At 47.7% G+C, this 25,249-nt stretch overlaps 1 protein-coding gene across 4 annotated transcripts in view; it reads right to left on the reverse strand.

The window, feature by feature from the left end:
• Window positions 1-929: 929 nt before the first annotated feature.
• SLC38A6 (solute carrier family 38 member 6) overlaps window positions 930-25,249 on the reverse strand; it is a 67,416-nt gene continuing 43,096 nt past the window's right edge. For 2 of the 4 annotated variants that reach the window (XM_032789196.2, XM_032789195.2), the window contains 6 exons: window positions 25,069-25,148; window positions 23,988-24,088; window positions 3,871-3,995; window positions 2,838-2,982; window positions 2,586-2,680; window positions 930-1,228 (listed from right to left, as the gene is read on the reverse strand). In XM_032789196.2, the coding sequence (XP_032645087.1) occupies window positions 1,148-1,228; window positions 2,586-2,680; window positions 2,838-2,982; window positions 3,871-3,995; window positions 23,988-24,088; window positions 25,069-25,148 (627 nt within the window). In that variant the 3' untranslated portion in view covers window positions 930-1,147. Of the gene's footprint in view, window positions 1,229-2,585; window positions 2,681-2,837; window positions 2,983-3,870; window positions 3,996-22,662; window positions 22,689-23,987; window positions 24,089-25,068; window positions 25,149-25,249 lie in introns of those variants that run through there. The other 2 variants (XM_032789197.2, XM_032789198.2) reach the window with 2 other exon arrangements.

Consider the following 25,249-nt stretch of genomic DNA (forward strand, 5'->3'; position numbering starts at 1 on the left):
GAGTTTAGTGGGATGAAACTCTGGTCCTATAAGACAAAAGTCCCATTAACTTCAATAGCGCCAGGATTTCACTCTTGGAGTCTGATTCTTCTCTAATTTACACCAGGGTAAAATTTAGACACAATCTACTTCAACCATAAATTATTGAGCTAGAAGCCAGAATCACTGAATGAAGTTTTATGGCCTGTCTTATGCAAATCAGGCTAGATGATCATAACAGTTCCTTCTTGCTGTAATACTTATGAGTGTCTCTCTAGTGGAAGCTAACCGAGTTACACCTGTGAGAGTTAGGGGGCTTAAAAAAAAATCAGGCCTCTAAATGCTTTGAATACATTTGTAATGGAAATGCTGGAAGATCTTAAGTGCAAAAAAAAAAAAAAATATTGCTAGCACTTTCAAAATACACATCAAATATCCTAGAAGGGCACAGAGTTTATCTGACAGACTCACTCCAAGAAGGTCTAAATACACTGATGTATAAACTATACATAATTTAAAGTGCAATTTCAAATAGAGGAACATGCTGGTGGAAGGGGAAATCTTTCTATTGGGTAGCGTAACAGTGTGGAGACCAATCAGTTTCAAGATTTCAATACGAGGGTGATAAAATTTTGTAAGCTATTTTAATGAAAGTGATGCAAATCCTTTTATAACTGCTGTTGTGAGACTTCCAGTATTATGAATGGCACAAGTTTTTGTAAAATCTGCCCATCTCATGGGAAATCAGCTGAATCCAGTCCAGAACACAGGAAATAGCCCCTTTCAGCTCTGGGTGCTAGGGCCGGTTCAGATGCAGATGCAGACTCTGACTCTTTAAAATCTGAAAGCCTTAAACAAAATATTTTTGCATTGTAAGCACACTACATAATATCCTCTCATAAAGTGACCTCTTCATCTGGGTAATGTTAAGTCATTTTAAGACTAATATATTTGTAGAATGGAAGAGTTTAATTGTGCAAGAAGTAAACCAGTCAAAGAAACAGACATGAGAGTAAACAAACAAAATGTTACTTGTTTCATACACAACTCTTGAAGGGCTTCTTCTTGAAGACGTCCAGCATTCAGTTGAGAATTTGTAACATGTTGATGGAAGTCTTTGCTCGCATTGTCTTTCTCAAGTCCAGCTCAAGAAGCAATGGAAGGGATTTTATTGGTTAATCCAATTGAAAATGATTAAGGCTAAACTTAAGAGACCAACAAGTATGCCAAAAATAAACAATGCACAGGCCTGTGAAGACAGAAAAACAAGCAGTGAATGTTGAACAGCAGAATTCAATTTATACTTCTGAGAATTGCTGTTAAGACCTTGACTATGAAAAAGAAACTCTACCTCTAAGGCACTGACAGGCCGCAACAGCATATTTTTAAATCATCTGTTATGTTTAAAATAACCAAGTATTTAAACACAGCTGCTCTTTCCAACCCAAATTAAATATATTCAGAAAGATATTCATCTATATGAACACTAAGCTAAGCCTGCTTTGGGAATGATTTCACAAAGAATTCTCTTTCAAAACTGGTTTAGTGTGTCCACACTATCCACCTGGGAACTGTGTAGATGAACTTTGCATATTTAACAAAATTCCTGGAAAGGAATTAATTCCATTTGATCCGATGCACACAGGGGCTCAAAGCAAGTTAAGAAACAGAATTTAAACTCTACTTAAAAGACAGTTCTAGTTAAACACATCCAAACACTGCTAGAGCAGCCAGGGTGGACAGAGACAGACCCTCTGGAAACCATGTTTAGAAACAGTGTTCTATTTTCGACAGCATTAAAATTGTTATAACAGTAAGTAGATTACCGATTTGTAGCCAGCTCTGCTGATGTTATCATGCTGTATCTACGCAAGCTACTCACATGGCCCAGATACTCAAGACTTTAAACTGTACGTGGGTGTCAATACTAGCCTGTTCACTTTAGATTTCCCATAATTGCTAGTCCTAGTGCAACTCTATGGAGGAGAGGGGGAGGGGAGATAAAAATGGTGGAAACATCAGTGTAGATGGTCTGCTGGCATTTTAACCACTGTGTCCTAACTTTTCTCAGTTGATATGGTGGTTAAAATGACAGTGACCACGGTAACAGGCAGTAGCATGTTGTTTGCATTAGAACTCCCTCAATGGTTACCACTGGTAGTGCTGTAGCTGTTGCATCAACCATGGGAAATGCTAGGGGGAAAAGGGACTTGTGCCAAGGAAGGTTTATTAGGGAACTGCATATAAACAGTGTTCCACACAAACATGGGTTGGCTGGACAACATGGACAAGGCCAAAATATATCAGAACCATGTTTAAAAACAGATGGATCTGATCTAAAGCTCCAGATCCGGACTTTGGGGAAATTTGGATTCAGATCAATATTACACTGCTTAGGCTCATGAAAGAAGTGGACTACATTAGTTTCAATAAGCTCAGAGAACGGAAACAGAACTTAGCAGAAGACAAACTCCACTACTATTGCAGACTTCAGGCTGCTAAAAATGGGTGCAGTGCAAAAGGCAAAACATATTCTGCAGCGTAATAAAATGTATCTAACATGAGAATCCTTGCATACAATAAAAACACATGGAAAAATAGCATACCCCAAGCTTCTGTCGTGATATAAAGTCCTCCCTGCTAAGTTTAAGATAAAACAGTCCAGGATACACAAAGAGCAAACATGTAGATGTGGTAGAACCTTTACAAGATAGTAAGAAAAATTTTAGTTGTAGTAAGACTGGTACAGGGATATAAGCAGATATATTGTGTGATCTTTTAAGAATAGAACCCCATAATCCCCAAAAGAACAAAACAAAAACAAAAAACCCAAACAAGAACAAAAAAATAAAACTTACCAACTAATCCAAATACATTTCTAATGTCGGGCACATACAATGCAAGCAAAACAATGATTGCATTGAGTGCTAAAGTGACAAGGATATGGCAAATCCATGAAGTAGGAAGATGAGACAAAAATATCATCATTACAGCCTTCCTTGCCTATGTAACGAAAAGGGGGGAAATCATCAAGCAGGCACAAAACTTTATTCTAAAAGCCTTATTGTAATTTCCATTTTGATAAAGTACACCTCAGGTTTTACTCGGAAAAGACCGTTTTAGAGGAAAACATTTATTGACGTAGTTCAACAAAAGCCAAAAAAAGGTGTTCACATATAAACGTCATAGAAGATATGACATACACTTCACAGCCTTTAAAGAACAAAACATATTTAATTATTGCAAAATTGTGCACACACACAAATCATTAATATATGTAACTAGCTCCTTATGAAGAGCATATCGATTGTAGTAGTTGGATATACTTTGATGTGAATATTTGCTAATGGTTCATCCAGAGAGACGTATCATTATCCTGAAACCTAAATGAAGTTCTGAATATAAATCCCCTACAAACTGACAGATTGTCCCCTAAATTTTAGAACCACATGATAAATACTGCTCTAAAACTTGAGTAAATGCTACACTACGTGAAGACAAAGCTACATTAAACTTTTGTTAAATCACTAGCAGCAGAGTATTATTTGCTGACTTCAATTTTCCTCTCCATACAGTCTTTGGAAAACAGAATTTAAGAAAAATCAAACCAAATAAACTTTAGAAATACTGGTACTTTATTTTCTAAATTAAAAACAATGCTGTGGGTTAGTTTAAATCTAAGCTCAGTCTCAAAAAGCATAAATTAGCTTAGTGGTTAGTTATTTTGGAGTTTTCATGGAACATATGCAAGTATGAGGTCTTTGATCAATGACTTGACAAATTAGTAAGATACACAAAGCTAGATGTGACTAATATTGCAGTCTGCAAACAATTAGCATTACCATACTATGGAATTGCTGTGCCAGCATCAAAACTTTTAGGAGTACTTACAGGAAAATGGATTAGAGGGACTGTCAAAATCACAGCAAATAGCATGCCTAGTTTTACAGTCATGATGACAATATCATGCGGCAGGTACCTGCTGTAACCTTGCAGTAATTCTGAGTCCACTTTGTCTGAAAACCAAGAAATTGAATGTCATAAATCAAAGGAAATTCAGAAACAGAACTATATATCACCTACATATTAATTCTCAAAGTTTTCATTTGGAGCAACTACCAGGCTGTTTTGTGCCCATGGCAGAATGAAGGCTGTGTGTACAAATTTCTTCCTGCCCCTAATGAAGCCAAAAATAAACATATAGATGTTTGATACACAATCTAGAGAAACTTCCATTGTCAGAGTCATGAAACCAAGCTATGTACAAGTGAGAAAACAAACACAGAGAAGAAAGGGCTACAAGAGAGGGATACTCGGGTTTTGCAGATGTAGACTATTAGCTAGCCAATTCATAGGCAAGGCAACATTGTGCTAGTGTCAGGGATATGGGTGGTTGGACTCAGGCCTGCAAAATGCAGTATAGACACTGGAGCCCAAGGCAGGATTACAAGGAGTATAGATGCTCCAGTGTTTCATTAACAAATCCAAGATCCGCTACTTAAGTTTTACTAGCCCTGCACTTACACTGTAGACATACCCTGAGTGGCTTAAAGAAAAGATGATGAGGAGACAGATGATAAATTATCCTGTAAAACAGCACAACTCAAGGCCCATTGTGTAGATAACTGAACTTGATGAGCTGCAACCAAGGTATCTTTGGTAGCCCTCAAATAAGATATCCAAAATAGTGATGAGTTGGGCTTGAAGAGGGTCCACTTTGTTAGATTAAGACCAAAGAAAAAATATTCAGACCAAATAAAGCTTTATCAGAATCTTTTCTGGTTTATGCCAGAATAGTAATAATCCATGGGGAATACATGAGGATTTACCCTCTCAGGCTCCAAGCAGCAAGCTGAAGCCTGGTATAATGCATTTGAAAGATTTGGTTCTGCTATGGCATGTCCTAGAGAATAGGCTTGCTAACTGACACCTCCAGTCTGAAGAATGAGGGTCTCAGGCCTGGTCTACACTACCCGTTTAAACCAATTTTAGCAGCGTTAAATCGATTTAACGCTGTACCCGTCCACACTACGAGGCCCTTTATATCGATATAAAGGGCTCTTTAAATCGGTTTCTGTCTCCTCCTCAACCGAATGAGTAGCGCTAAAATCGTATTATCGTATCCGGATTAGGTTAGCGGTAGCCGCAAATAGACAGCTATTGGCCTCCGGGGCAGTATCCACAGTTGCACCCTGTGACCACTCTGACAGCAATCTTGAACTCAGATGCGCTGGCCCGGTAAAACAGGCAAAACGCCCCGCGAATTTAGATTTTCTTTTCTGTGTTGCCCAGCGTGGAGCTCTGATTCAGCCACGGTGTGGCAATTGCAGTCCCAGAAGTCTAAAAAGGCTCCAGCATGTACAGGTATGGGAGATACTGGATCTGATCGCTAGTATGGGAAATCAAATCTGTTCTATCAAAGCTCCAGATTACAGAAGACGAAATGCCAGCATTGAAAAAATCTCCCGAAGCTACACAAGTGCTGCGTGACCAGAGTAACGGGAAGCCAAGAGACTCTAATGGGGACCGCTCCCATGAGGGGAGGGGGTACTGGCAGGACTCCCGCTTATCCCGCCGTCCACAGCAGTCTCACGGAAATAATTTTGCATTTCGTTTGCTGAGCTCCCGTCCTGTAGGGTCTCAAGACAATTGTCCTGTGGTTCAGTGGAAAGCTCCTAATTTACTCCCCCCACCCCACGTGAACAGAAAAGGAAAAGAAAATCGGTTTCTTGACTGTCTTTCAGTGTACTATGTCTACTGAATGTGGCTGGTAGATTGCGATGCTAACAAGCTGAAGCCGCAGTATGCGCTCCTCTCCCTCCCCGGTGGCAGATGGTGCAGTAGGAACTGGTTAACCGTTCTTGTTATCAACCGTGAGTGCTCCAATGCTTGATAGATGCTGAATATCCCTGGCTGGCCTGAGGTGAAGGCCGGCCGGGGGGGGCGGCCTGGGTAAAAATAGGAATGATTCTGTATCCCAGTAATGACAGAATGGCGGTAACCTCTTCAATCATAGCAACTGGGGGCTGAGCTTCATCAGCCCCTCCTTTATTGTAAAGAAAAGATTCTGACTGCTGGAGCTATCCATAGCAGTGCGATGCTGGCTCCTCTCCCCCACGAACCGCTTTGAATGTCCCATGCCTGGAGTCATGAATCCGGAGCTGCCTCCTCCTCATTGTTATCTCACTACAAGTACTTGTTTCTTATTCTATGCATCTTTATAACTTTCAATGACAACATAGGGGACACTGAGGCAACGTAGCCAGGAAGTTTGGGGGAAGAAGGGAAGCAACGGATGTGGGTTTGTTGCAGGGGCCGCGCCCGTGATGGCATGTAGCAATATTTCTGCAAGGATCTGACATGGAGCAGCTGGTGCTTCTCTGATAACCTGTTCCTCTAGTACATTGCCCATATCTACGGCCAGGATGACTGCGTATTTTTAGAAACATGCGGGGAGGTTGGCACTAGGGAGTCATCCCAGTTTGCTTTGCGCCCCCGGGCGATTGACCAGGGCAGCCCATGATAGCAGCAGACAGTACAGAGGGACGATTAACCTCATCTCATTGCCAATTTACCCCGCAGAACAACAGAACGACTGGTAACTGTCTCGATATGCAAAAGCAAATGAATGCAGCTGTGTAGCGGAGTGCCTCTGTCCGCGGCATCCAGTACATTCTCGTCTAAAAAAAAAAGCTGAACGCTCCATGGTTGCCATGCAGCTCTGCCAGGGCAATCCAGGGAAGGGGCGACAAAATGATTGCCGCCGGGTTCTCCCGGGAGGAAGAATCTGACGTGAGCATTTTACTCCCAGATCCACCGCCGCGAACATGATTGCCCATCAGCCCTGGGCTCTCAACCGAGAATTTTAAGGGGCAGGGGAGACTGGCGGGAACTATGGGATAGCTTGGGATAGCTACGCCACCAGTTGCCAAACGCTCTGGATATCGATGCTGCCCGGACCATGGACACACACTGCGAATTAATGTGCTTAGTGTGGCCGTGTGCACTCGACTTTATACGATCTGTTTTATAAAACCGGTTTATGTAAAATCGGAATAATCCCATAGTGCAGACGTACCCTCAGTAGTTACAACTAATCAGAACAATTTTTGCTAGGTTTTCAGTCTTCCTGATCATTTGTCTGAACAGATGAAAAAAAAGAGTGGAATTCAATAAACCAAGGCACTGTGCCATATAGCTGGTTCTTTGTATCTGGAACAGAAAACTAGGAGACACTTTTTTTCCTCAGCAGTAAACTCTTTCTGCTGGACCAATTGACTTTACATGTTCAGCTTTCCATACACATGTGGTATAAAGTGATTTGGAAGGTAAAATTTCACCATTTGGGAAAGCAGCTGCAGTGCCTCTAATTTCAAAGAGGAATTCTTAGTTATTCCTCCTACTGTATATATGCTACTGTTGTCTAATTAGTTGCCTTATTTCAGTATTTTTGCAGACTAGTTATTATGGGGAAGGGATGATTGGCTAAAGTTACACTTTTATTAATGACACTTGAGACTGAGATTGGTTTGTTTGATGTGTAAGTGATTGGATGTTGTGGCAAAAGCCTGGTGCTTGAGAGCTGCCAAGTTAAACCATGGGAAGTACAAGAATTCAATAGAAAACAGGGTGGAAGCAACATAAAAGACCAGGTGAGAGAACATTCTGTGAGAATTTTAATTCTCTCAGCAGTAATGAAGGTTCTTCTCTAATCACCACCACCATTTTAAAGCTATTTGGAAAGTGAGATTAGTTTTGCAAAAGTCACATCTGAGATGGCAACTGTGATGTTCAAATCTCTTATAGCACAAGCACAGCTCCTATTTTTTGTACTAAAAGTGGGAAATAATGATTACTTAGAAAACAAACCAATAACTGCAAAGAGTCCTGTGGCACCTTATAGACTAACCGACGTATTGGAGCATGAGCTTTCATGGGTGAATACCCACTTCGTCAGATGCATGTCGACAAAGTGGGTTTTCACCCACAAAAGCGCATGCTCCAATACGTCTGTTAGTCTATAAGGTGCCACAGGACTCTTTGCTGTTTTTACAGATCCAGACTAACACGTCAGCTCTCATCTCAATTGATTGGACTCTTCCAGTTGGTATGCATACTTTCACCTTTTCATGTTCTCTGTATGTATAAATATCTCCTGTCTGCGTGTTCCATACTATGCATCTGAAGAAGTGAGCTGTAGCCCACAAAAGCTTATGCTGAAATAAATTTGTTAGTCTCTAAGGTGCCACAAGTACTCGTTCTTTTATTTAATTAATGTACATTATACCATCAGGCCTGAAAGGAAAAGAAAAGAGACACAATCATTTCATTCAAAGTAAAAGGTTAAGGGCTGTAGTCAAGGCAGAGCAAAGCTCCAACTATGTCTACTGCATAAAGGACCAGGAACATGGTCTCCAGACATGACTTCAGTGCTCTTTCTTCCTTTCCCCTTTTGCTGGGGACTTATCTGGAAACATGTGGAAAGAGCTAGCATGTGATGGAACTAGCTCAGGTTGCACTGATCTTCTGACAGGGTGTTGGGCAGCAAGGTGAATGAGGCTGCACTTTTTCATTTGAGTATGGTGGCACCTTAAAGACTAACAGATTTACTTAGGCATAAGCTTTCGTGGGTAAAAAACCTCATTTCTTCAGATGCATGGAGTGAAAGAGATGGTTACTCATCTTTGCAACTGTTGTTCTTCGAGATGCGTTGCTCATATCCATTCCAGTTAGGTGTGCGCGTGCCGCGTGCATGTTCGTCAGAAGATTTTTACCCTAGTAACACTCGGTGGGTCAGCTGGGCGCCCCCTGGAGTGGTGCCGCCATGCTAAGTGGCACCGGATGTATACCCCTGCCGACCCAGCCACCTCTCAGTTCCTTCTTGCCGGCTACTCCGACAGTGGGGAAGGAGGAGGGTTTGGGAATGGATATGAGCAAACATCTCGAAGAACAACAGTTACAAAGGTGAGTAACCATCTTTTCTTCTTCGAGTGATTGCTCATATTCATTCCAGTTAGGTGATTCCCAAGCTTACTACCATCTTTTCTTCTTCGAGTGATTGCTCATATTCATTCCAGTTAGGTGATTCCCAAGCCTTACCTAGGCGGTGGGGTCAGAGTGAGATGTGGCAGAGTGCAGAACTGCTGAGCCAAAGGCTGCATCATCTCTAGATTGTTGGACCAGAGCACAGTGCGAAGCAAAGGTGTGGACTGAGGACTAGGTAGCTGCGCAACATATTTCCTGGATTGGTACATGGGCCAGGAAGGCGGCTGATGAAGCCTGAGCTCTGGTAGAATGTGCGGTGAGATGGCCTGAGGGAACATGAGCCAAGTCATAGCACGTGCAGATGCATGCCGTCACCCAAGAGGAGATCCTCTGGGAGGAGACAGGTAGGCCCTTCATCCGGTCAGCCACTGCAACGAAGAGTTGGGGCGATTTACGGAAGTGCTTCGTCCGATCGATATAGAAAGCGAGCGCCCTACAGACATCTAAGGAGTGTAACTGCTGTTCCTGTCGGGACGAATGAGGCTTCGGGAAGACGACTGGAAGGAAGATGTCCTGATTGGTATGGAAGGCCGATATCACTTCAGGGAGAAACGCCGGATGTGGTCGCAACTGTACCTTATCCTTGTGAAAGACAGTACACAGTGGGTCCACCGTAAGCGCTTGAAGACTCGTCTGGCCGATGTAATGGCTACTAGGAAACCTGTCTTCCAGGACAGGTATAGCAGCGAGCAAGTTGCCAACGGCTTGAATGGTGGAAGCATAAGTCTGCTTAGGACTAGGTTGAGGTCCCAGGTAAGGGCAGGGTGGCGTACTTGGGGGTAGAGGTGCTCCAGGCCCTTGAGAAACCTAGTAACTATAGGGTGAGAAAACATGGAGTGGCCACTCACTCCTGGGTGGAATGTGGAGATGGCCGCCAAGTGCACCGTCGAAGAAGATACCGCCAGGCCCTGCTGCTTAAATGACCAGAGGTAGTCCAAGATGGTGGGGATCGAGACCTCAGAGGGAGTAGCATTCTGAGTTTCGCACCAGCAGGAGAAATGTTTCCACTTGGCCAGATATGCTGACCGAGTGGAAGGCTTTCTACTACTCAGGAGTATATGTTGTACCGGAGTGGAGCAGCGTAACTCCGACCTGTTTAGCCATGCAGTAGCCATGCCGTGAGGTGAGGGGGCTGCAGGTCTGGGTGGCAGACTGCCGTGGTCCTGCGTTATGAGGTCTGGGTGGAGTGGCAGGGTAATTGGGCTGGCTATGGACAGGTTGAGCAGGGTGGTGTACCAGTGCTGTCTGGGCCACGCTGGCGCAATCAGGATTAGATGCGCTCTGTCCCTGAGGAGCTTTATCAGGACCTTGTGGACCAGCGGGAACGGTGGGAAGGCATAGAGCAGTCGGTGGTTCCACGACATTAGGAATGAGTCCGAGATCGATCCTGGTGAAAGACCCTGGAAGGAGCAGAACGTTTGGCATTTCCTGTTCGTGCGGGAGGCGAATAGGTCTATGTGGGGAAAGCCCCACTTCTGGAAGACCGAATGAATAACGTCTGGCCTTACTGACCATTCGTGACACAGGAAGAATCTGCTCAGTTGATCTGCCAGAGTGTTCCGAACCCCTGGGAGAAAGGACGCTACCAGGTCTATCAAGTGGGCTATGCAGAAGTCCCAGAGTTGGATGATCTTCTGACAGAGGGAGGAAGATCGAGTCCCTCCCTGTTTGTTTATATAATACATGGCCGTTGTGTTTCTGTAAACACTGAGACACAACGGCTGTGTAGATGCTGCTGGAACGTCTGGCACGCCAGACAGACCGCTCTCATGCTCTCGGACATTTATGTGAAGCGCCAGTTCCTGCGATAACCAGAGACCTTGAGTACGAGGGCGTCTAAGGTGAGCCCCCCAGCCGAGAGATGACGTGTCTGTCATCAGGGACAGTGAGGGTTGGGGCAGATGGAACGGTAGCCCTGCACATACCAGGGAGAGGGTTAGCCACCAGTCTAGGGAGTGTAGGATGCTCGGGGGAATGGTGACTATTGTGTCTATTGGGTCCCTGCCCGAACAGTATACTGAATTGAGCCACGTTTGGAGAGGGCGAAGGTGAAACCTGGCATATTTGGTCACATATGTGCAGGCAGTCATGTGACCTAGGAGACCGAGATAGGTGCGAGCCAAGGTCATCGGGAAGTTCTCTAGACCTCGGATGATTGTTGCCATTGCCTGGAACCGTGGCTGAGGTAAGTAGGCCTTGGCTAGATTGGAGTCCAGGGTAGCTCCTATGAAGTCTAGCCTTTGTGTGGGGACCAGTGTGGATTTCTCCGTATTGATCATCAGGTCTAAGCGTGTGAATAGGTCTGTGACAATGCCTACATGTTGTATGACTTGTGTCTTGGAGGTCCCTCTGATGAGCTAGTCGTCCAGATACGGGAATACGTGTATCCAACGTCAGCGGAAGTGTGCGGTGACTACGTCCATACACTTTGTTAACACCCTTGGGGCCGTGGAGAGGCCAAAGGGAAGGACCGTAAACTGAAAATGCTGACTGTTGGCTACAAAGCGAAGATACCTCCTGTGTGGAGGAAAAATGGCGATGTGAAAGTATGCGTCCTTCATATCGAGCGCAGCATACCGGTCTCCAGGATCCAAGGACCGCATAACGATCCCCAGGGAGACCATGCGGAACTTCAACTTTACCATGAACTTGTTGAGGCCTCGCAGGTCTAGGATGGGCCTGAGGCCTCCTTTCGACTTGGGGATCAGAAAGTAATGAGAGTAAAACCCCTTGCCCTTTTTGTCTTTTGGTACCTCCTCTATCGCTCCTATGGCGAGGAGCGTCTGCACCTCTTGTAGGAGGAACTGCTCGTGAAAGGGGTCCCTGAAGAGCGACTGTGTTGGAGGGTGGGAAGGCGGGGTTGAAACAAACTGGAGGTGGTATCTTTGTTTCACCGTGCATTGGACCCAGAGGTCTGAGGTCAATTGGGAACACGCTGGGAGGAAGTAGGAGAGGCAGTTGGAGAAGGGAGGAAAGGGATCCTGGCCTGAAACTGGTACGCCGTCCTTGGGTGTACCTTCAAAAGGCAGACTTTGGTCCTGCTGGTGGTTTCGAGGGACCGTGGTTTTGGCCCCCTTGGAGTCCTGACTGGTGTCTACGCCCACCCCACCCACGCTGTCTGCCAAAAAGTCTTGCCTGTGTCTGGGCACAAAGTACGGGCGGTGAGTCTGGGGAAGGAAGGGTCTGCGTTGGGTCACGGGTGTATGCATGCCCAAAGAAAGAATGATGACTCTACTGTCTTTCAAGCTTTGTAGCCTGGGGTCAGTCTTATCCGAGAACAGACCCTTACCATCAAAAGGTAAGTCCTGGATGGTGAATTGTAGCTCCAGCGGGAGGTTGGAGACCTGTAGTCATGAGATGCGTCTCATGGTGATACTGCAGGCCAGAGTTCTGGCTGCTGAGTCAGGCGCATCTAGCGAAGCCTGGAGAGAAGTTCTCCCTTCCTCTAAGAAAGCAGCGAATTCCTGGCGAGAGTCTAGGGGAGTAGTTCTGTTAATCCACCCACCTTCGCCCAGGTGTTGTAGTTATATCAGCTGATTTGCCTGCTGATTTGCCACCCGGAGCTGTAGGGAGCCTGCCGAATACACTTTGCGGCCGAGTAGGTCCATTCGCCTAGCCTCCCTTGACTTTGAGGCCGGCGCCTGTTGGCCCTGGTGCTCCCTCTCGTTGACTGATTGGACAACTAGTGAGCAGAGAGGAGGGTGGACATATAGATACTCGTACCCCTTACAGGGTACCATGTATTTACACTCGACCCCCTTTGCCGTAGGGGGGATGGAGGCTGGGGACTGCCATAAGGTGTCGGGATCGGCCTGGATGGTCCTGATGAAGGGCAAAGCCACTCTAATGGGGGTATCCGCCGACAGGATGCTCACTACAGAGTCCTCCACCTTCGGGACCTCCTCCACCTGGAGGTTCATGTTGAGCGCTATCCTCCTGAGGAGGTCCTGATGGGCTCTTAGGTCTATTGCAGGCGGCCCCGTGGAGGAAGTTTCCTGCCATCGCCTCATCTGGAGAGGAAGAAGAGGAAATGCCGGGGATGAGCGGGTCCTATATGGCCTCTTGCTCTTGCGCCACTTCCTGCTCCAGCGGTACCAGGGAGACCGATGGGTGGACTAGTGCTTCTTCCATCCCAGGTGGAGGAGGACGGCTAACTGTGGCCTCTGGTGCTCGATGCCCTGATGGAGCAGAGCGGGCCAGAACTAATGGAGCACCTTGGGCCTGGTGGTATGCTCAAGGTGTCCAAAAGGACCACTGGTGAGGGCCTGGGTCCTGAGACTGGGCTTCTTGGAAAACTCCGGCGGGCACATCCGAATCGCGGTCTTGGGCATAGTAGCTGTCCACATGGGACGACACTGAAGTGTGTCTGGATGGCCATGGAGGAGCGGAGAAGCCTTAGGCAGATGTTCCAGCGGACCTCGCTCCACTACGTATCGGAGATCGGTGCCGGGAAGCATATCGGTACCAGGAGCGAGATCGGGACCTGAGACCAGATCGGTGCTGGGACGTTGACCGAGATCTCGAAGCTTGGTGTCGTGAATGGCTTTGGGAGGCACAGTGCCTGGAGTGGTGCCATGAGTAGTGAGCCGGTGAACAGGATACCAACCGGTGCCGCAAGTCTGACCGGTACCGTGGAGAGGAGTGGTGCCCGGACTGCGAGCGGCGTCAGGAGTGGGAGCGCCGTCTGGACCTGGAGCGTCTGCTGGACCGCGATTGTGGGCGGTGCCAGTCTGCTGTGCCGACAGAGGGTGGTCTTATCAAGGTCAGTTTGCCTATGGATTGTATTACCTGCACCGGAGGTGCCGGGGGTAGAGGCAGTGCCGAGTCTGTCAAGGCGATCAGGTCCCTCGCCACTGAAAACGTCTCCGGCGTGGACGGTATGGTGAGCTCTACCGCGCCACGTGCTGGGGAGCTAACAGGCACCGGACTCGACGGCCCTTGTGGGACTGGAATCGATGGGGCCAACTTAGTCGGTGCCGTGGCGTGTGTCGGCGCTGGGCAATCTAACTTAGGTGCACTCTCTGGCTGCGGTGCAGGCACCACCATAGCAGCAGGAGTCTTGGCCTCTCTCAACCTTGGGGAGAGGGAGCAGCGTGGAGCCAACTTCGGTGCTGGTGACATCCGGTGCAGAGAGGTTTTGGCCGTACCAGTGCGGTCCGGTGCCAAGGAGGCACTTCTGCTCACCAACTGACCAGCACTCGGTGCCGAGGGCAGAGGGGTGAGAGCCGCCTCCATGAGGAGCTGTTTAAGTCTGATGTCCCACTCCTTTTTTGTTTGTGGCTTGAAAGCCTTGCAAATGGGGCACTTAGCTGTCAGGTGCGATTCCCCCAGGCACTTCAAACAGGAGTTGTGCGGATCTCCTGTTGGCATCGGCTTGCAGCAGGCCGAGCACGGTTTGAAACCCAGTGAGCCGGGCATGGGCCCCGGCACCGGCTGTGGGGAAGGGGCTAATCTCTGAAACCCTCTGAACGATTACTAAACTAACTATGCTATAAAGAAGTAATGTAAGTATGACTATATAAAAAAAAAAATTCCCCTCTCACCCCTATGGGTGGTATGTGTCTTCCTCAACCTCGGGTCCTCCACCAGAGGCCTGGGAGTTTGAGGGTTCTGCGCAGTATCTTAGCTGTTCCTAGCACTGCACTCTTCTGGACAGAGAGCTCTGATGTTGTTCCTGGGATCTGTTGGAGCCACTCACCCAGCTTAGGAGTCACAGCCCCCGAGTGCTCCTACCACCACTGGACCACTTTGGCCTTCACTTTCCACATCCTCTCTAGTTCCTCTTTCAGGCCCTGGTACTTCTGCAGCTTCTCATATTCTTCTTCCTGATGTTGCTGTCACTTGGCACTGCTATATCTATCACCACCGCTGTCTTCTGGTCCTTGTCTATTACCATGATGTCTGGTTGATTGGCCAGTACCTGCCTGTCCGTCTGGAGCTGGAAGTCCCACAGAATCTTAGCCCTGCTATTCTCCACAACCCTCTGTGGAATCTCCCATCTGGTCTTGGGAGGGTCTAGCCCATATGCTGTGCAGATGCTCCTGTACACAATGCCAGCCACTTGGTTGTGCCGTTCAGTGTATGGTGTTCCTGCCTGCATCTTACATCCTGCCACTATGTGTTGGACTGTCTCTGAGGCCTCTCTGCACAGTCTGCACCTTGGGTCCTCTCTAGTGTGGTAGACCCCTGCTTCAATGGATCTGGTGCTCAGTGCCTGTTCCTCTGCTGCTATGATCAGTTCCTCAGTGCTGTCTTTTAGTCCAGCCCTTTCCAGCCACTGGTAGGATTTCCCAATGTCAGCCACCTCAGCTATCTCTCGATGGTACATCCCATGCAGGGTCTTGTCTTGCCATGGCACTTCTTCTGCTTGGTCTTCCTCCCATGTCTGCTGCTGCCTCAGGCATTCTCTCAGCAGCTCATCTTTGGGAGCCATCTTACTGATGTACTCCTGGATGTTCCGGGTTTCATCCAGGACAGTGGCTTTGATGCTCACCAAGCCCCGCCCGCCTTCTTTCCGGCTGGGTATACAGTCTCTGGGTGTTGGACTTGGGGTGGAAACCTCCGTGCATTGTCAGGAGCTTCCGGGTCTTCACATTGGCAGCCTCCATGTGTGTGTGTGTGTGTGTGTGTGTGTGTGTGTGTGTGTGTGTGTGTGTGTGTGTGTGTGTGTGTGTGTGTGTGTGTGTGTGTGTGTGTGTGTGTGTGTGTGTGTGTGTGTGTGTGTGTGTGTGTAAGATTATAACTATATACACAATAACGAGAAACTACGAGTAGCTTAGGGAAGTGGAGGTCAGCTAAGCCGCGCTCCACTGTTCCAACGACCAACACGGGCGCTAAGAAGAACTGAGAGGTGGCTGGGTCGGCTGGGATATATATCCGGTGTCATGGCGGTGCCACACCAAGGGTGCCAGCTGACCCGCCGAGTGTTGCTAGGGTAAAAAGTCTTCCGATGAACGTGCACGCAGTGCGCGCACACCTAACTGGAATGGATATGAGCAATCACTCGAAGAAGAACTGCTGAGGCAAAGGCTGCATCATCTCTTGACTGTTGAACCAGAGCATAATGCGAAGCAAAGGTGTGGACCGCGGACCAGGTAGCTGCGCAACGTATCTCCTGGATAGGTACACGAGACCAGGAAGGCGCACATGAAGCCTGAGCCCTGGTAAAATGCGTGGTGATGTGGCTTGGGAAAAATATGAGCTAAATCATAACAAGTGCGGATGCACGCTGTCACCCAAGATTAAATCCTCTGAGAGGAAAACAGGTAGGCCTTTCATTTGGTCTGCTACCGTGACAAAGAGTTTGGGCATTTTACGAAACGGTTTTGTCCGCTCAATATAAAATGCGAGCGCTCTACGGATGTCCAGGGAGTGCAATTGTTGTTCCCGTCGCGTTGAGTGTGGCTTCGGGAAGAAGACTGGGAGAAAGATGTCCTGGTTAACATGAAAGGCCGAAACCACCTTAGAGAGGAAAGCCAGGTGTGGTCGCAACTGCACCTTGCTTTGTGGAAACACAGTGTACGGCAGATCCACCGTAAGAGCCCTAAGCTCGGAAGACTCGTCTGGCTGATGTAATGGCTATGAGGAAAGCTGTCTTTCAAGACAGGTATAGTAGCGAGCAGGCTGCTAACGGCTCGAATGGGGGAGACATAAGTCTGGTTAAAACCAGGTTGAGGTCCCAGATCGGGGCTGGGCGGCACACTTGAGGATATAAGCACTCCAAGCCCTTGAGGAACCTCGAAACCATAGGGTGTGAGAACACGGAACGACAACCTTCGCCTGGGTGGAAGGTAGAGATGGCTGCCAAGTGTGCCCTCAGTGATGATACTTCTAGGCCCGGCTGTTTGAGAGACCAGAGGTAGTCCAAAATAGAGGGGATCGAGACCTCACTGGGAGTAAGATTAACAGTTTCGCGCCAGCAGGAGAAACGCTTCCACTTGGCCAAGTATGTTGACCGGGTGGAAGGCTTCCTGCTACCCAGGAGAACTTGTCATACTGATTCAGAGCAATGTAACTCTGACTGGTTTAGCCACGCAGCAGCCATGCCATGAGGTGAAGAGTCTGCAGGTCCGGGTGGCGAAGCCTGCCGTGGTCCTGAGTTATGAGGTCTGGGTGGAGTGGCAGGGTAATTGGGTTGGCTATCAACAGGTCGAGCAACGTGGTGTACCAGTGCTGCCTGGGCCACGCTGGAGCAATCATGATGATGCGCGCTTTGTCTCTGCGGAGTTTCAGCAGGACCGTGTGAACCAGCGGGAACGGTGGAAAGGTATAAAGGAGCTGGCTCTTCCACAGCATCAGGAAAGCGTCCGAGATTGATCCCGGGGAGAGACCTTGGAAGGAGCAGAACATCTGGCATTTCCTGTTCTCGCGGGAAGCAAACAGGTCTATGTGGGGAAATCCCCACTTCTGGAAAACAGAATGCATAATGTCTGGGCGGATCGACCACTCGTGAGACAGGAGAGACCTGCTGAGTCGATCCTCCAGGGTGTTCCGAACGCCTGGGAGAAAGGATGCTACCAGATCTATCGAGTGGGCTATGCAAAAGTCCCAGAATTGGATGGCCTCCTGACAAAGGGGGGGATCGTGTCCCTCCCTGTTTGTTTATGTAGTACATGGCTGTTGTGTTGTCTGTAAACACTGAGATACAACGGCCTCGCAACTGTTGTTGGAACGCCTGGCACGCCAGGCGGACTGCTCTCAGTTCTCAGACATTTATGTGTAATGCCAGCTCCTGAGAAGACCAAAGGTCTTGAGTACGAAGGTGACTGAGGTGAGCACCCCAGCTGAGAGATGACGCATCCGTCGTCAGGGACATTGAGGGTTGGGGCGGATGGAATGGCATCCCTGCACACACCAGGGAGGGAGTTAGCCACCATTCTAGGGAGTCTAGGGTGCTCGGGGGAATGGTGACTATCGTGTCTATTGGGTCCCTGCCCGGGCAGTATACCGAGTTGAGCCAAACTTGGAGAGGATGGAGGCGGAGCCTGGCGTGTTTGGTTACAAACTTGCAGGCAGCCATGGGACCCAGGAGACCGAGACAAGTGCGAGCCGAGGCTATCGGGAAATTCTGTAGACCTCGGATGATTGTTGCCATCGCCTGAAACCGCGGCTGTGGTAAGCAGACTCTGGCTAGATTGGAGTCCAGGATAGCTCCTATGAAGTCTAACCTCTGCGTGGAAACCAGAGTGGATTTTTCTATATTGATTATCAGGCCTAGACGTGTGAATAGGTCCTTGATGATTCCCACATGTTGAGTGACTTGTGTCTTGGAGGCCCCTCGGATGAGCCAATCGTCCAGATACAGAAAAAGGTGTATCCAAGGTTGGTGGAGGTAGGCAGCGACTACGGCCATACACTTTGTAAACACCCTTGGGGCTGTAGAAAGGCCAAATGGCAGGACCATAAACTGGAAGTGCTGACGGTTGGCTACAAAGCGGAGGTATCTCCTGTGCGGAGGAAAGATGGCTTTGTGAAAGTACGCGTCCTTCATATCGAGGGCGGCATACCAGTCTCCAGGATCCAAGGATGGGATAATGGTCCCCAGGGATACCATATGGAACTTCAACTTTAGCATAAACTAGTTGAGTCCTCGCAGGTCTAGGATAGGTCTGAGACCTCCCTTTGACTTGGGGATTAGGAAATAAACGGGAGTAAAACCCCTTGCCCCTTTCATCCATCGGTATCTCCTTTATAGCTCCTATGGTGAGGAGCGTCTGGAGCTCTTGTAAGAGGAATTGCTCGTGAGAGGGGTCCCTGAAGAGGGACAGGGTTGGAGGGTGGGAGGGCGGGGTTGAAATAAATTGGAGGTGGTACCCATACTCGACCGTGCGTAGGACCCAGCGATCTGAAGTTAACTGGGACCATGCCGGGAGGAAGTAGGAGAGACGGCTGTCTGCGGCCACCTCGGCCGTGCCGTCTGCTAAAGTCCTGTCTTTGTCTAGGCACAGAGTATGGGCGGCGAAGCTGGGGACGGAGAGGCCTGCATTGGGTCACCGGCGTATGCATGCCTAGAGCGCGCATTATGACCCTGTTGTCCTTCAGGCTTTGCAGCCTGGGGTCAGTCTTTTCCTAGAAGAGGCCTTTACCATCAAATGGTAAGTCCTGAATGGTATACTGCAGCCCCGGTGGGAGGTTTGAAACCTGAAGCCATGAGATGCACCTCATGGCAACACCTGAGGCCAGAGTCCTGGCTGCTGAGTCTGCTGCATCCAACGAGGCCTGGAGGGAAGTTCTGGCCACCTTTTTCCCTTCCTCCAAGAGGGCAGCGAACTCTTGGCGGGAGTCTTGAGGGAGAAGCTCCGTAAACTTACCCACCGCCACCCAGGTGTTATAATTATAGCGGCTAAGCAAGGCTTGTTGATTTGTCACCCGGACCTGTAGGGCCTCTGCCAAGTACACCTTGCAGCCGAGTAGGTCCATTCGCCTAGCCCCCTTCGATTTCGGGGCTGGCGCCTGCTGGCCATGGCATTCCCTCTCATTAACGGACTGGACGACTAGTGAGCAGGGAGAAGGATGGACATACAAGTGTTTGTATCCTTTAGAGGGCACCATATATTTACACTCGACTCCCCTGGCCGCAGGAGGGATAGAGGCTAGGCACTGCCATATAGTATCAGCATTCGCCTGGATGGTCCAAATAAACGGGAGGGCCACTCCAGTGGGGGCATCCGCCAATAGAATGTCCACTACCAGGTCCTCTACCTCCGGGACCTCCTCCACCTGGAGGTTCATATTGAGTGCTGCCCTCCTTAGGAGGTCCTGATGGGCTCTCAGGTCGATTGGAGGAGGGCCCAAGGAGGATGTTCCTGCCACTGCCTCATCTGGAGAAGAGGAAGAGGAGATGCTGGCGACGAGCGGGTCCTGGGTGGCCTGATGCTCTTGGGCGATCTTCTGCTCCAGAGGAACCCGGGAGTCTGGTGGGTGGACTGGGGCTTCCTCTGCAGCAGTCGGAGGGGGATGGCTAACCGTTGCCTCTGGCGCTTGGTGCTCTGATGAGACAGAGCAGGACGGAACTACTGGTACGCCTTGCGCCTGGTGGTAAGCCCAAGGTGTCCAGAAAGACCACTGATGGGGTCCTTGGTCCTGGGCGTGGGTCTCTTGGAAGACTCTGGTGGGCACATCAGAATCGCAGTCCTGAGCATAAGAGCTGTCTGCGTGGGATGACACCGATGTGCATCTGGATGGCCATGGAGGTGCTGAAAAGCCCTGGGCAAAGTCTCTGTTTCTAGAGGACCTTGCCCTACTTGACACTGGGGAATGAGATTGGGACCTGCAACCGGAGCAGTGTCGGGAGGTGGACCGAGATCTCAAGGCTCAACATCGGGAGCGGCTACGGGAGTCACAGTGCCTGGAGCGGTGCTGGGAGCTGGAACGGTGCCGAGAGTAGCGGGCTGGTGAACGGGATACTGACCAGTGCCGTGAGTGCGACTGGTACCGAGGAGGAGAACGGTACCGGGACTGTGAGCGGCGTCGGGAGCAGAAGCGCCGACAGGACCTGGAGCATCTGCGGGACCATGATTGTGAACGGTGCCGCTCTGCTGAGCCGACAGAGGATGGCCTTATCAAGGCAGGCTTGCCGACAGACTGTATTACCCACACCAGCGGTGCCAGGGGTTGAGGCAGCATCGACTGTCATGGCAATCAGATCCCTCACCGTCGAGAATGTCTCTGGTGTAGAGAGAATAGTAAGCTCAACCATGGCACGTGCCAGGGAGCTGTCAGGCACGAGACTCGACGGCGCCGACGTCGTCAGTGCCGGGGAATCCGACTTAGACGAGCTCTCTGGCTGCGGTGCAGGTGGCATGGAAGCAGCAGGAGTCTTAGGCTTTCTCGACCTCAGGGAGAGCGAGCGGTGCCGAGTCGACTTTGGTGCTGGCGACGGCCGGTGCCAAGAGGCCTTGGCAGTACCGGCACGGTCCGGTGCCGAGGAGGTGCTTCTGCCTGCCGATTGACCAGTGCTTGGTGCAGAAGGTGGAGGGGTAAGAGCTACCTCCATGAGGAGCTGCTTTAGCCGAAAGTCCCGCTCCTTTTTTGTTCTCAGCTTAAAAGCCTTGCAAATGTGACACTTATCTGCCAGGTGAGATTCCCAGAGGCGCTTAAGGCAGGAGTCGTGTGGATCTCCTGTCGGCATCGGCTTGTGACAGGCCGAGGACGGTTTGAAACCCGGTGAACCGGGCATGGGCCCTGGCACCAGGTGTGGGGAAGGGGCTAATCCCCGAACCTCTCTTAACTATACACTAACTATGAATAATAAAAATTAACTATAACTATATAACTTTGAACTATATACCCAACAAAATAACTAGAGAACTATGAGTAGCTAGGGAGCTGGAGGCCAGTGAAACCGCACTCCACTGTACCAATGACTGACATGGGCGGTAAGAAGGAACTGAGGGGCGGTTGGGTCATCAGGGTATATATCCGGTGCCATGGCGGTGCTACTTCAGGGAGCGCCCAGCCGACCCACCGAGTGTTGCTAGGATAAAAATCTTCCAATGAACATGCACGCGGCGTGCTCGCACCTAACTGGAATGGATATGAGCAAGCACTCGAAGAAGTTACAGATGCAGGCATTACATAATGACACGACACATTATATAATGCCTGCATCTGTAACTTTCACTCCATGCATCTGAAGAAGTGAGGTTTTTTACCCACTAAAGCTTATGCCCAAATAAATCTGTCAGTCTTTAAGGTGCCACCAGACACCTTGTTGTTTTTGTGGATACAGACTAACACGGCTATCCTTGATATTTTTTATCATTTGTGGGGAAGCCCATATAATTTATTTGCTCTGTCATTGTCAGATCCAGCTGACTAGAAAGCAAGAAAGCAAGCAAAGGGAATAGACAAACGGGAACGAAGGGGGTAAAATACCCTAATTTCCAGGAAGGCAGTAAAAGTCAGGTTGGAAAGTTGGCAGGAGCAGTCCTACACCAATAGCAAAGGCACTGAGGTAGGGACTGCTAGTTTCCACCATGTAACTGAGAATAGGAATTTGTTGTGCCTACAATAGAAATACATTAATGCTCTGAAGAGGCAGCATGCTTTTTTGCAAGAACTCAAAGCAATTTCCCCTGCAGATTAGTAATTATTTGGTAAGGGTCAATAGGACTGGTGCTGTGCCAGATTGTCCCAAGCCCACAGACATTCTAAACACACAACACAAAATACTGAGAGACAAGGGTTCTCTTAAGAGCAATTCCCCCCCTACTGTTTGGCTGAGAGTTTTATTTACTTTGACTGACAGAGACTAACACATGTTAACTTCAAGAGAAGAGTGAATTTTGAGAAGCAATTTGAAAGAAGAATCCTCATGCAGGTCAGTAATGCATTTCAGTGACCATGTTTGTATAATGCTACCATATTTCAGAGGGCAGTTGATCCAGATTGCTGGATGGAAACTTGAAAGAATACAACTTTGGCATGCATGATCTATGAACAAAATATATAATCATGTGAAAATAAAGCTGGATACATGTAGAGCTGAACCACTTTCTCTTGGAAAGATGTAACACTGCAACATTATATGACGGTATTGCAAACACTGTCACACAGTTGACATATCACACTGATGCAGACTAGCATCTATCTATATTTTACAGGAAGACTGAACTGCTATATTAAATGGACACTCACCTACTTCTGACAATGTTATGACAGACCTTTAAAAAAAGAAAGCCATTGTGTAGTTAAGAGTTCTAAAATCTAAGTATTTGGAAGAAGCAAGCCTATCAGAAAGACTATTAAGTCACCTATATTTAAGCCCCAGCTATAAAAATATGGCACTTGAAAGTCTTCAAGAACTGCATTATCAATTGCATAGTTATTACACTGCTGCTGCAGCATACTGCCATGCAAAATCTACAGAAAAGCAGAACTCAGGGAGTCTGCTGAACAGGTCGGATGATTTTTATACGTACAAGTTTATAATTGGAAATCCTCATTTTCTGTTTAATTACAAAAATTCATCAACAAAATATGACTACCAACCCTCCCCATCCCCACCCTTAACAAAATGGAAGGGTCCTTTAAAAAGACCTTCAACAGAATGCACACCTTGGTCCCCATGTCCAGGGTGATTCATACTCTATGTATCATTTTGTGTTTGTGCTTACTCTGGTTTGCCTTTCTGTTGTGGATAGCAGCAGTGTCTTTAAAATGTCAGTTTGTGTGGAGGAATGTAGGACAGAAATAATTAGTGAGGCTGTTTAGTAAAGTTTTCTTGGAGGGTTTGTTTAAACTTTTGTTCTTGTTTCATTAATCACACAGATTTCTATTCATATAAATCCATACAAGAAATCTACAGCTTATCATGGGCTCTGTGATGTGTCCATACTGCTCTTGGCAGTGCTTTGGAGGGTTGCAAAGGTCACCGTAACCCACCTTTACACCTCCACGCTCCTAGAGTCATCCTGCTACCGATCCAGTCCTTGGTGTAAGGCAGAGCAGGCTCAATGCTGCATGTTGTGCTACAGGTGCACTGGATTGACCAAATGGTAATTAGCATGTCAAGCTTCTCGAATGTAGGCATGATCTTAGAAGATATTTCACTAATCCCAATTAAGTAAGTGAACTGTTTACTTGTATAATGTTTAAGGCCCCAATCCTGCAAAGAATTACATACACACTTAATTTACACACTGAGTAACCATACTGAAGCTAATTTTTAGAAAGCTAGGCACATCTGTAAGCCTTTGCAGGATTGGTCCTTAAACGGCATAACTATTTCATATGTGCAACACCAGCCTTATTTTAAATAGTCCAAATATTTTATTCCTCCGGATGCATTCTATAGTACGCTTTATGTATGTTCAAACAGAATGAATTATTTAACACACAAATCAAATGAAAAAATCCTTGGGAGCAGGCAGAATCAGTACATGCACTATGCAATATATGATAAGTCAGAACATTCTTCACTATTATCTTGACCTTTAAAGAACTGTTAAGAACATACTTACCATAAAAAGTAAGATACCCAAACAAGGCAGACACAAAATAGAGTAGGAAACTCAGACCAATTCCTGTGTTGGTTACATTCTGCATTCTGCTTTTCGATGGACTAAAATGCAAAATAGCCCCCCCCCCCCATAATTATTATGGGTTGAGGTGTTGAACACAGTTTATCTTTAGAATGATCTCGTAATTTACATTTTACAGGGACGAACCCCTGTGGTTTATCATTACCCAATACTCTGCTGGTCCCTATATTTGCAGATTTCAAATCACTTTACACATGAAGACAAGTATCATTATCCCCATTTTACAGACATGGAAACTGAGGCACACAGAGGTCAACTCCCCCACCCCACAGTTCTGACTTGCCCAAGATGACACATCAAGCCAATGTCAGAGCCAGGAATAAAACGTAGTTGAGTATCCTATCACCTGAGCCACACAGGGTGATTTGGTTAAATGCAGGCTCTTTGGCTGCTATAAAAATCAGCTAGTAAATGTCTGTGGATTTTGTTTTCTGCCAGTAGACAATCAAAATGTATTTGCTAGTTTCTCTGCTACAAATATAGTCAGAGGCTATGTCTACACTACAAGCTAGGCATGTGATTCCCCTGCTTGTGGACACCTATTCTCAGTAGCTTGATGGAGAGCTAGCACGAGTATGAATAATAGTTTAGCCATGGAAGCATGGACAGCAGAGGCAGGGGTGAGCTGTGCTGAGTACAAACCTGCCTGAAAACAGTGGGTACATATTTGGCATGGCATAGCTCAGCTGTGCCTCTGCTGATGGTTCCCATACCATCATGGCTACATTATAATTCACACTCGCTAGCTCTTCATAAGCAAATATGATTATGTGCTTATGAGCAGGGGAATCACACCCCCGGCTTGTAGTGCAGACATAGCCTAAGAAGCAAATCCCAGTGCTGCCTCAGATGAAAATTTTGCCTACCTAATATATAAAGGATAAATCCTTGTCGTTGTTCAACAGCACTAAGTTAAATACGGAACAGATTTACTGACAACGTTGATTGAATATGAAAAACTATCGTTATATTTTAACATTACTTGCTTTCTATTTGTTACCTTTGGAGCTCACAGTAAATGGGCAATACTGAGGTATGGCAGAGAAATGAGAACGCCATGGTTGGGATGGCATAAGCACTCTAAAAGGAGCAGGGGAGAAAACAAAGAAAACGTAATTTCTCACTATAAACAGCTGTAAATTAATTTGAGTGTACCTAAGATTCTACTTCATGGCCATAAT

This window comes from Chelonoidis abingdonii, chromosome 4 (assembly GCF_003597395.2).
Source record: "Chelonoidis abingdonii isolate Lonesome George chromosome 4, CheloAbing_2.0, whole genome shotgun sequence".
NCBI classification, from domain to species: domain Eukaryota; kingdom Metazoa; phylum Chordata; order Testudines; family Testudinidae; genus Chelonoidis; species Chelonoidis abingdonii.